Below are 12,214 nucleotides of genomic sequence, written 5' to 3'. Positions count from 1 at the left end.
ACCTTGTTCCCCCCCTCCACCCCCCCAACTGGCAAATGGAGAATCCCACACTGGGAGTATACCACTACCATCAGATATCTTCAATACACTGGAGACAGAAATAGCAAATTAAGGTTCCTTGTCAGTAGAATGACACTAAGTCAGTTAAAACACATTAGGTCAGGTCACCTTGGTTACCAAGAAAGCCAATTTGAACGATATATATATATACAAACACACACACGTCCTGCACCTATAACAGGTCCACGATGTGGAATAAGTTTCCTGTGGTTGATACTCAGGATTTGCTATGGATTTCAAAGTTTAACAAGCCCAGTTTTAAACACAAACTGGACTAGAGCACTGACTTAGTTCTTGTTATAAGCCCTAAATCATTTGTTTAACAAGTAATTTTTAAAATCCATTTTAAATGCACTCACCTTTTCGGTTCAAGTTTAGCAGCTACTAGTCTTGCTCCTACCGCCTCCTTTTCTACAACATGGTAGAATATCTTAATATCTACATGGTTAAATATGTAAAAGGTATCTTCTTCACGAAATTCTGCCTGTGGACCAAAATACAAGAAACAAAAGATATATGACTATTCTACAATTTAAAAAACAGAAGCTCAAAACTGAATTTCATACAGAATTGTATTCACTGTTTTTTAAAGGGATATACTGCCAAAGTTAAAAGTCCCCAAATTCTCTTACAACATATATTGAGGGTTGTGGGAATACATAAGCAAGCACTTTTTCCTGTGTTACCTTTTTAATGGAGGTACTGAAGTAAAGCTTAAAGAACTGCACAGAGCACTTCAAGAGTATGTGAGCTTTACACAAAGTATCCAGATCACCATTCCCAAATGAATCTTAACTGAAGAAAAATATTGGACTATTGGGGACTTCCAAGTGGACCAATTTTACAAAGAGGTTATATACAGGAACAAATAAACTAAATAAACTCCTGTGACAGCAATTGAGAACACACAACCAAAATATTTTTAAACAAATGCTTCACAAACACCACCTCAATTCAACATCAGTTGCACATCCCTCCCACAGATTATGACGGAACTGAATGCCATGCCTGGTTCAACTGTTAGAGAGAAACCTTGAATGGACCATTTTCAGTTGGTTTCAAAATGTCTCTTTCAAAGAGCTGTTTGCTCTCAGAGCTCATATGACAGTATACAGCTGCCTCCAACTGCTAGTGGTGTTTCAACAGGATCAAAAACTTATTTAGTTAATATCAGGTTTTACTGCTGTTCATAGTTGTCAATTTCAAAGATCATCAAGAAGTGGTGTGTTAATACATACAAATTTAAACAGCTCTATTTTTCTCTGTAGTACTCATATTTTGAAAACATTTGTGTTTTAACTATTATCCAGGCATCCCATTTCTCCTGTTTGACTGACCCAATAATACCACTGTGCTGATATCATAGCTATTTGTGTGCTATTGGAAAAGAACGCAAGTCAGAAAGAGATACTTATGTCCTCCTGTAGTTCTGCTTCTCTGACTGGATTCCTACTCTTGGATCTCCACTCTCCAGGCAAGAGACTGGGACTCCCCTAGCTTTCAGAGATTTTTCACCCTTTGAGAGACAGTGTCAGGCCAGACTCATTCAGAGACCAGTTACCGGGGCTTAGGAGAGGTCTACACTGCAGAATTTTAAAATCCAGGCACTATGGCAGCTTTAAAGAATAATATTTTTATTTCATTCAAGAAGTGGGCTGGCTATGAAGTAGAAAGCCTTATTTATAACAATTTCTTTAATACTGAAGTGAAATAAAAATGTAATAAATTGATTATACTGAAGCAAAAGCTGAAACTGATGGTCTTTAAAATTCTCTTTTGGACTTGCTGATACCCAGCTATAGAGAGGAGTCATTTATCAGACATTGAAAGTCTCTCAATATTTAGTTAAGTATGACATCACTAAACTGATGGATGGGAGGCAGCAGAGAGTCTTTACAGTTCCATGGAAGCGTAAGAGACCCTACGAGTACCCCAGCGCCCAATGGCAAGGAACACCCTGATACGTAGCTGTGAGTTTCAGCTGGTCTGAACATCCCAATGTACTCTAATGAAACTTATTACGTCTGAGTGTTCCAGGAGAGGCCTGGACACTTCAGAGCAGACAGTTTTGGGAAAATTCAGAACTAAGAGAGTTGGGTCACCCTGTAAATAGTAACCAAGTCTGGAGTAGACTAGCGTGGGGATACTGTGTTGTAGGGAGGCTGTTGGGGTCAGAGTACAGAGCAAGGGCTGAATAGCACAGACACGCTCGGGAAACCACATGCTTGTCTGCTGGCTGTTGGTGTCTGGGCTGTCAGCAACAGCAGCAGAGCATTTAAAGCACCCAGTGTTACAGGGCAGGCAGTGACAATCTCTCAACGGTCTGAAAAACTGCACCTAAAATGGTCAGTTTGTGTGAGCACAAATGTGGTGGGATTAACACTAGAAGCCCCAAAACATTTTTCCAAAACAGAGGATGTAGTTAACTGCCATCTGTTGACAGGAACATGCTCAGATATGCAAATCCACTGATGCCAAAGGATGCATCGCAGCCAGCACTCAAAAAAATATTGAATGTAACCCCAGTGACTATTACTGCTGAAGGGACACACATCAACTTGAAAATTAGTCAGTTACAGAGAGTTAGAAGTCATACCAGGTACTAATTTTTGCAGTCACATTTTCCAAATCTAATGTCTCTCCCCCCTTTTTTTTAAAAAAGACCCCCATATACCAAAAAAAGGGCTAACTATACTGAGAAAACAGTAGAATGCACTATAAAATGAAATACAAACAAATGGAGAGCTCTTTTCTATAATTCAATTACAGTAATCTTAAGAGTTCTCTTTATATTGCCCTAAACAACGCTTAGACAAGTGCAATTTAAGTTGACGGTGTCCTTTAAGTGAAATTACAAACGTGTTTCTTTTATGGGAGACTGCAAGTGGTTCCCTAACACAGATTCAGGAGGAAGAAAGAATGGTGAAGAGAAAGATTACTAGCATTTTCTCCTCTGGAGAGGGGAAAAAAAAAATTAAGATTTGCCTCTAAATTTCAACCAAAATCATCTTGTCCAAGTCCTTCCTGATCTTGGAGAGCACCCTGGGCAGCAATGGAACCACAGCATAGGCACGCACCAGGCCTTTTTGTCCACAAGATTAAAATGTTATCTGAGAGAGACCTAGGCTCATGCCTCCTCTGGCATAAGGGAGAAGACTTCTACCCCACGTTGTTTGTTGATATAGAACATGGCAATTGTATTGCTGATTTGGATCATCTGTTCCTTGAGGCAATGCAGTAAGGACTCGTAAGCTTTGCACACAGCTCTGCATTCTGGGAGATTGATATGCATCCATACTTCTCATGTTGTCTAAAGGCTTTTCACCTGAAGATCTTGCATGTGAGCTCCCCACCCCAAGAACAAGACATCTGTCACTACAGTTTTAGACAGCAGGAGTTCCTTTTGCACATCGCTTTAGATATCTGAAGAGTCCTTCCACCATTTCAGAGGTAACAGTACTAATGGAGGCATCCAGAAGGGCACGTCCACATGATGCTTAAATCAGGGTGTACACCAGCCTTAGCCAGTCTTGTATGCACTGAAGGTGTAGTCTGACACGAGGCATGATAAAGGTGCATGAAGCCTCACATCCTTGCAGAGCAAGAAAAGTCCTTACCGTGATGCTTAGACTTGACTCCAACTGTATAATAAGAGCTATAGAATTCTCAAAACTATCCTAGAGAAGATAAGCCACAGACTTGGTGGAGTGCAGAACCATTCCAATCAATTTGAGTCTATGGACAGAAGTCAAGTTGGATTTCTGCCTAGTGACTTTCAGGCTTAGGGAGCAGATCAAGCATGTGATGAACAGATTTTGAGAGCGGACAATATTTCCTCAGTACCAGTTAACTTTCCATGCCAGGGTACACACCAAGATTTCCTTAAGAGTTCTACCACTACTACATGCATGTTAATGAATATCCTCAGTAGTGTATTGGGCTCTACTCTTCAGGGTAATGGTCAGGCCTACCATGAACCTAAGGTACTTCCTGCAGGATGGGATCATCAATATATGTTGAAGTATGCATCTTGAGGGCGAGAGATGCAATCCAGTACCTTGAATTTAGAAAGGGAATTAAGGTGAGGGTGACCACTGTGACAGGGTCGGGCCAGAGGGCTTATAGGAGAGTAATAGAAGGCAGCTATATTAGCCCCAGGCTAAGTAGGTCCCTTTTCCCTGGGTAAGGTAACACGGAAGATTCCAGAACAATCAGGAACCTTCTGAAGACAATTAAGATAGGCTGATTAGAACACCTGCAGCCAATTAAGAAGGTGCTAGAATCAATTAAGGTAGGCTAATCAGGGCACCTGGGTTTTAAAAAGGAGCTCACTTCAGTTTGTGGTGTGCATGCGAGGAGCTGGGAGCAAGAGGCACTAGGAGCTGAGAGTGAGAACGCGGACTGTTGGAGAACTGAGGTGTACAAGCATTATCAGACACCAGGAGGAAGGTCCTATGGTGAGGATAAAGAAGGTGTTGGGAGGAGGCCACGGGGAAATAGCCCAGGGAGTTGTAGCTGTCGCACAGCTGTTCTAGGAGGCACTCTAGACAGCTGCATTCCACAGGGTCCTGGGCTGGAACCCGGAATAGAGGGGGGCCCGGGTTCCCCCCAAATCCTCCCAACTCCTGGTCAGACACAGGAGGAGTCAACCTGGACTGTGGGTTCAGAAAAATGGCCAAGCTGATGGCTGCCGTGAAGCTCCAAGGCGAGCAAATCCATCAATAAGCACAAGACCCACCAAGGTAGAGCAGGAACTTTGTCACACCATCCTGAACTTCAACGGCATATGAACGTTTCCTCAGTTTCAGGATGGATCGCCAGCCTCATTTCTTTTTAGGAATATGGAAGTACAGTAAAGCCCCATTTTCCAGTCTAATTAGGATCAGGACCAGGGCCAGGGCCAGATCAGATAATCAAACCTCCAGATAAACTGGAGAATGGGAAAACGCGATGCTGCAGTGCTATCTAGCAGCCACAGGAAAGATCGTCTGCTTCTGGCCCTGGAGTCCCAGCTGTTCGGTAAATGTGGAGAGCTGGTTAAGGGAAAGTCAGACAAATGGAGTTCTACTGTACTTGCTTTAAAACCTGTTACCATGATACAGAGGAGGGACTCTATTGCTTGGAAAAAAAGAAACAAGGATCGCTTGCCATAGTTGATTCTCATGAGAAGGATCCCAGAAGAGGAGGGGAAAAGGCAGTTGGTTGCAGGCACTGTGTGAAACTGGATGCAATATCCTGAAGTTATTATGTTTATGACCAACTGACCCATGGTGATGGAGGCTCGTCAGTTCCCAAATGGAACAGATTGTTAGGTATGGTGTCACAGGAGAGAGTCTGAACTGCCTCAGAGTCCCATTAGAAGAGTGCTACTGGACTGATGAAAATTGAGAAGAGTGGGCAACAGCAGTGGACTGTGTCCATCTGTGGAAGCGTTGCCTCTTTTTTTCCCTGAAGCTCAGCAGGGCTTTCACAGAGAAACAGCGATGGATCTGACCTACGTAGGTCATATGACTACTGATACATTTCCTTTTAGGATTTATCATGTAGATCCCAAGGTATTGGACAGTTGCTCTGGAGTCCGTCAGTGTGCAATGGGCCTCATCCATTTTTGAACTATAATTACCACCCCTCAAAGGGCACGCCCTCTACCATCAAATGTATTTTGAAGGAAGCCTGACCTCTGTAGCCACAGAGATCGCCTTGTGACCATCAAAATATAAACAGTCTGCCACATCCAGTGCAGGCTGGAAGCCAGTTTAGGCCATTAATCAGTCCTTGGAGATAAAAGGTGGAAGACTGTTGGTGAAAGATGAGTTTTTGTCAATCTGAAAGTCATAACTGGCCATTAAGGCCTGGTAGTTGGTGAGGTGAATTGTAAGAGATCCACAAATTGGTGGGTCTACACCTGGACCTCTTCCATTCGAACCTGCAGGGCCTGTACAATTCTTTGAGGAGCTCTTGGAAACCGCTAAAGTTGTCCAACTAGGGGACAGTAGGATAACTACCTCCTCAGGTGAGGATGATGAGAGTGCCACAGGCCCTAGAAAGTCTCCACAGAGGTGAAACATCTTCTGGTTTATCCTTGTGCTATTGTGGAGGTTTGGGGACAGCCTGGGTAGCTGAGGCCATCAGGAAAGGCACTTTAAGATGGTGAGATTTATCCTGGTAGTTGACTCTACTTTGAGTGGACCATGGTCCACATTATGGCCACATCTGCATGGATAAATATGGTCCCGAGGGCCATAAAGTCAGCGAAGCGTGCGTCCTGTCTGGCAAACATCCCAATAACTGTTCTAGAATGAGGCTCAGTCTCCTTATGAGGTTGAAGCAGGTGGTGCAAATGTTCTGGGGAGTATGTATGTTGGTGCTCTGAGTCCCCGCTACTATTTCATGCTAATGATGAGGCTGAATTAAAGGAGCATTAGACTTTGCATTAGGTGGTGTATTTGACGTCGGTGGAACCAGCAAGGTTACAGAAGTATATGATGCATGCTAAAGGAAAGTTCCACTATAGCTAGGGAAATGGAGGCGACTATCAAAGGCGATACCAGCTCCTGCAAAACCATTAAGTCGATCAGTGCCCCGAATGTCATCGGTCCCAGCTGGTGTTGTGAAATGGATAGCAAAAACAGTGCCAAAACCTCAGTAAGCAATGGTGAGAATTCAAGCACCAGACTGGAGGACAGTGCCACGGCCTGTGATACCAGAGGCTGCAGAGCAGGAAGTTGAAGGTGTCAAGTTCCTGACTGAGGAGGCACAGAAGTGAGGTAGTGAGCTGTGGCAGGAACTACAAGGGCTGTGAAATCTCAGAGGAAAAGTGGTGCTGGAGGTGAGATTTTTAGTGGTAGATGATCTACCACTGCAACTCCTCACTCCCTGTACCTTCTCAGGTGATGGTCTCTTAATGGGTTTGGTCCATCTCAGTGCCAGGATTGAAGAGGAGGCTCTATGAGTCACTGAACCAGTGCTTGCACCTTTTGGGGCCATGTTCAGGGAGACACAGAGAAGCTGGGTCAGATGCTGATTTCATGGATTGGTTCATGAGGAATAACTGCAGTCACTGTCTTTTTGGGTTCTGGAAGTGAGAGACTTGCAGAGGTCACATTTTTCCAAAACGTGAGACACCCCCAGGCAGTCTTGTCATTTGAAGTGACCATTCACAGGCACAGCTTCCTCACACAAGGGTCAATATTTAAATCTGGAGGACAAAAGCAGAGGCCACCCTGGAGCCTGAAGTCTAATTTGGGCAAATCAGAACAGTTTGAAAATTTAAAGGAAATGTCAACTAGTTAAAAGAAGTGGTAAGAACAAGAGATTGCTAGCAGTGAAAGCACAGACAGCAAGCCTCTCTCTCTCTCAAAGCCAAGAGGCAGTGATAAAAACTGAGCAGCAGTTGAGCTGCTCTGTCCTTTTATGTCCTCTGTACAGAGCACAAGGACTCTGAGGGTGGATACATACCATATGGACCCTGTTGACCAAAAGATTCAGAAAACGAGCATGTGGGATGCACATTTACCATTAATGGAACATGCATATGGATAATCACTCAATACAGAAATTGACACATCAGTAAAAAATACTTTAAACTTACATTAATGACACAGGCATCCTTTGGATGACCTTTTTCTGTAGTAAAACAGCCAATAGGAAATCCAGGATTGCAAAACTTCTGGTTGTTGTCAACATCATAGCACCAAGTTACAGGCATGTTGTCCACAATCCTATAAACAAAACACTAATAGAATTAGAGACAGAGCTCATAGTAACATAAAAATAAAAGTCCTAGATCTATTTAACCTGCAGTAATTATTTGCATTTGGGGGGGGGGGAGGGGGAGTCACTGAACACAGATTGCATCTTCAACACTACTTTAAATTCCTAGAATTCTGAAGGATTCATATTCTTTATAAAAAAGAACAACATGACTATTGTGTGTTCCTCCTGGAAATTATACAAGTGTGAAAGTAGCAATAACATTCCTTTAAGACTTTAACTGCTGGGATTGCACCAAGGACAGTTAACTCAATTTCCAGATAATGGAGGTGCCTGGTGACAGCCGTACAGGTAAAGCAGATCCTAAAAAGAGGGAACTTTCAGTTTCTCTAGAAGTTGAAAGCCTACTGCTGTGAAATTTCACACAGCATTAGTTTTGTGTCCTTTGAATTTTCTGTGTAATTTAGTTTATTTCTCTTTGTAAAAATTAATGTGTCACTTGAAATTGGACTTTCATGAAATTAGGCTATATTGCCAAGGACATTAATTGCCTTTCTTCACAAAATGTGGTAGACAGGTGTATCCTGAATAGACCGGGTGCAATATGTAAGTTTCTGGGAAAATAATTGTGTTAGTTTTAGCTAGTATTCATCGTAACAGTTGGTGTATAACACATCAGTTAAGCCTGAAGCCTCCTGCATGCACATAAGTCATCTCCATCTGATAAAAACCTCCTCCAATGAAGTCTGTATTTTTCGGTCAGATTTCATCTCACAAAGAAGGCTTCTAAGGGCAAAAGTAGCAGCAGCTTCACTTCTACCTTGCCAGACCTCCTCAATTGTGCTTACTCATTAACACACACTCGGAAGGTAGTACACGAAAGAACTTTGCAGTGAAGCAGTTACACACCTGACAACCCACCCCCCCACACACAAGAAGAATGAAGTCACCTTACACTACATACCTTCTTCTCCACTCAGTCCTGGTCTACACTAGGACTTTAGGTCGAATTTAGCAGCATTAAATCGATGTAAACCTGCACCCGTCCACACGATGAAGCCCTTTATTGCAACTTAAAAGGCTCTTAAAATCGATTTCCTTACTCCACCCCTGACAAGTGGATTAGCGCTTAAATCGGCCTTGCCGGCTCGAATTTGGGGTGCTGTGGACACAATTCAACGGTATTGGCCTCCGGGAGCTATCCCAGAGTGCTCCATTGTGACCGCTCTGGACAGCGCTCTCAACTCAGATGCACGATTGTTTGCCGTTGCTCTGACGCAGGGAGGGGCGACTGAGGACACGGCTTACAGGGTTGGCTTCAGGGAGCTAAAATCAACAAAGGGGGTGGCTTTACATCAAGGAGTATTTCAGGCAGGACTTCACGAAGGGTTCCAATAAGAAATGGTGCACCTAAGTTATTGTTCTTATTGGAACAAGGAGTTAGCCTGGCCTCTGATACATGGCTAGATTTACCTCGCTGCATCTTCTCTTGTGAGTGACTGCAGTGCGACCTAGAGGAATGAGTCCCCTAGACGGGGGTGGGGGGCAAGCAAATGAATACAAAACAAATCTGGTCTATTTCTTGTTTTAATCCACTCCATCTATCTTTTACATCTTTGGCTGGCAGCAGACGGTGCAGAAGGACTGCATGCCATCCACATCTCATGGCTGCTCGGCAGAAGATGGCACAGTACGACTGCTAGCCATCCTCATCTCTTGCCTGCCCGGCAAGAGATGGTACAGTACGACTGCTAGCAATCCGTATCGCCTGCCTGCTCACCATAAGATGGTTCAATAGGACTGACTGCAGGACTAAAGAGAATGACCTGGTCAAGTCACTCCAAATTTAGTCCCTGCGCCCATGTCTGTCCAGGCGCTCCCAGCCGACGTGACCAGGAGCACCTCGGACACGACGAGAACGGCTACCAGTCGTACTGCACCATCTGCTGCCAGAAGGCAATGGGTTGCTGCTACTGTGTAGCAATGCCGTACCGCGTCTGCCAGCGCCCAGGAGACATAGGGTGACGGTTACCTGAGCGGGCTCCATGCTTGCCGTGGTATGGCGTCTGCACAGGTAACTCAGGAAAAAAGGCGCGAAACGATTGTCTGCCCTTGCTTTCACGGAGGGAGGGAGGGAACGAAGGCCTGACGATATGTATCCAGAACCACCCACGACAATGTTTTAGCCCCATCAGGCATTGGGATCTCAACCCAGAATTCCAATGGGCAGCGGAGACTGCGGGAACTGTGGGATAGCTATCCACAGTGCAATGCTCTGGAAGTCGACTCTAGCCTCGGTACTGTGGAAGCACTCCGCCGAGTTAATGCATTTAATGCACTTGGAGCATTTTCTGTGGGGACACACACACTCGAATATATAAAACCGATTTCTAAAAAAACGACTTCTATAAATTCGACCTTATTCCGTAGTGTAGACATACCCTCAGACACAAACCTTGCCATTATCACTACCACAGTACACGATGCACAACCGTCACTCTGTTCCCCATGGATCTTTTCCCCCTCCTCACTGTCCACAATAGGGCTTCCTTGGCACATTTCAACTTCTACTTTCTAAAGAAAGCTGAATTGAGCGTTTCAGATGAATTCCCACTTCAGCATCAGCTTTTCTAGTAAAAAACTGCCACAAATGAGGAAGTCCTATTAAAGTTAAATGGAAAAAAGTATGGCAGCTCAGAGTAGGCAGTGTTTTTCCTTACTGAAGTGCATTCCTGACCACCATGCTCAACTGTGCTTCCCTGATGGTAGGAACTATTTTAACTAGTGAGTTTACATGGGGTAAAAAGTTGAGAGCTACTATAGTTAGGTGAAAAGCAGCTGCTTTCACACCTCCCTCCAGCAGCTCTTCACAAGATTGTTTTATTGTTAAAAAGGCTAAAAATCAAGAGCACAGTAAGTTTCCAATTTAGGCTTAATAGATAAATCTTGAAAGCAGCCCAGCCCCCTGTGAGGAGCTGCAGGAGGAGAAGACAAGACAGCAGGATATGGCAGGAGAGCTAACATAAATGGAAACGAAAAATGTCAACAACAAAAATATACATTTTAAAAAAAAAGTTGTCTACCACCACCCCTCTTTCCACTATGAAGTTTTTTCCATAGTGGAAGGATAAGTCCAAAAAGAAATCATTTAAAAGAATTTTAAAAAATTCAATAGCTGTAATTAGAACACCATTAAAACACTCCAGGGTACGTTTTACTGGTCCATTAATATGTCTTAAGTGGCTGAAGACACAAGGCTGCAGTCACTTTATTTGCATCACTGGACAAATAAAACGTCCTGTTGTGTCTTAATGCTACATATTGGTACAAATGCACTGAGTTATTGAATCACCTTTACCATTAAGTGTCTTATTGTTAGTGGGCCAGAAATGTTAACAAACACAGTGTCCCAAGATACCCAGTAAAACAAAAGTTATGGAAGAGAGATTTCATGGACCAATTCTCCAGGAAGCCCTGGTAAAGCCAATACAATAGGTATATGCTTTAGTATCTTCCATATATTTTCTTTGCATTACACTGACATTAAACCATTTTGGGTAAAAAAAAGTACTTAAGGTTTAATTCACCCATGGACTGCTATCAGGAGATTCAATTTGCTGCTCCCAAGGCACCAGAAACTGGCTGCTCCAACCTGAGAAGTCAGGTAATCAGGGTATGAGGGAGGAAAAAAAGAAAGGGTCACCAACACCTACTCACCCAAGCACTAAATCTAAAAGTCCTAGAGAAAATTTCCTGCATCACCATGCCCTCCCCAAAACCACATCTCAATAAATCAATTTAATTCTCTCCCTGTATCACTTAGCAGGTTCCTCTTCACTGCTACACAGTCCTCCATTCCTAAGAGCAGACCAAGCAGGTTCTTCTTCCCATCCTGCTCTCTCTGATCTCAGGTATAAAGGAAAGTCTCTAGCCCGCAGCTCCATGTTGATGTTGACACAGAGCAGAAGCAAAAGAGGACTCTTACTAGCCAGCATATCTCTCCCACCCCCAAAAGACCATTAGCAGCTTGGAGAATAACCTCCAACAGTAAGTAGGTAGGAAGCCAGGACCGGGGAAAACCAAAACCAAAAAACCTTATCTCCTACTATCAGTTTCTGGCCAGAACAAGGGTGGGATACCCACCAATGTTGTGGAGCAACAAGGTGCTTTCCCCTCTTCTGCCCCAGATACTGGGAAGAGGAGTGCTTTTAGGGTGGTCCTATTTCCCCGCAAGTAAACGTTTAATGCCTACAGCAACAACATGTACTTGGCAGGATTGTGAACAGTTTCCAGATTCCCACAGGGCTCTGAAGAGCAGCTGTGAAACTGACCAGAGTCCTATTCATTTCACCATGTTGTTGCTGCTGGGCAGATATCAATGGCAAATGATTAAAAGTGATCCATTTACAGACCTCAGAAGACAACATTACATCTTCCTACA

At 43.7% G+C, this 12,214-nt stretch overlaps 1 protein-coding gene across 1 annotated transcript in view; it reads right to left on the bottom strand.

Moving 5' to 3' along the window:
• TM9SF2 (transmembrane 9 superfamily member 2) overlaps positions 1-12,214 on the bottom strand; it is a 64,151-nt gene that overhangs the window by 37,229 nt on the left and 14,708 nt on the right. Inside the window, exons 5-6 of the mRNA XM_077812990.1 lie at positions 7,652-7,781; positions 420-544 (exon numbers count right to left, since the gene is read on the bottom strand). Coding sequence (XP_077669116.1) covers positions 420-544; positions 7,652-7,781 — 255 coding nt within the window. The remainder of the gene's footprint in view (positions 1-419; positions 545-7,651; positions 7,782-12,214) is intronic.

Source organism: Eretmochelys imbricata, chromosome 1, assembly GCF_965152235.1.
Source record: "Eretmochelys imbricata isolate rEreImb1 chromosome 1, rEreImb1.hap1, whole genome shotgun sequence".
Lineage (NCBI taxonomy): Eukaryota > Metazoa > Chordata > Testudines > Cheloniidae > Eretmochelys > Eretmochelys imbricata.
The sequence above is the reverse complement of the archived record's forward strand: the minus strand, read 5'-3'. Positions and strand labels throughout refer to the sequence as shown.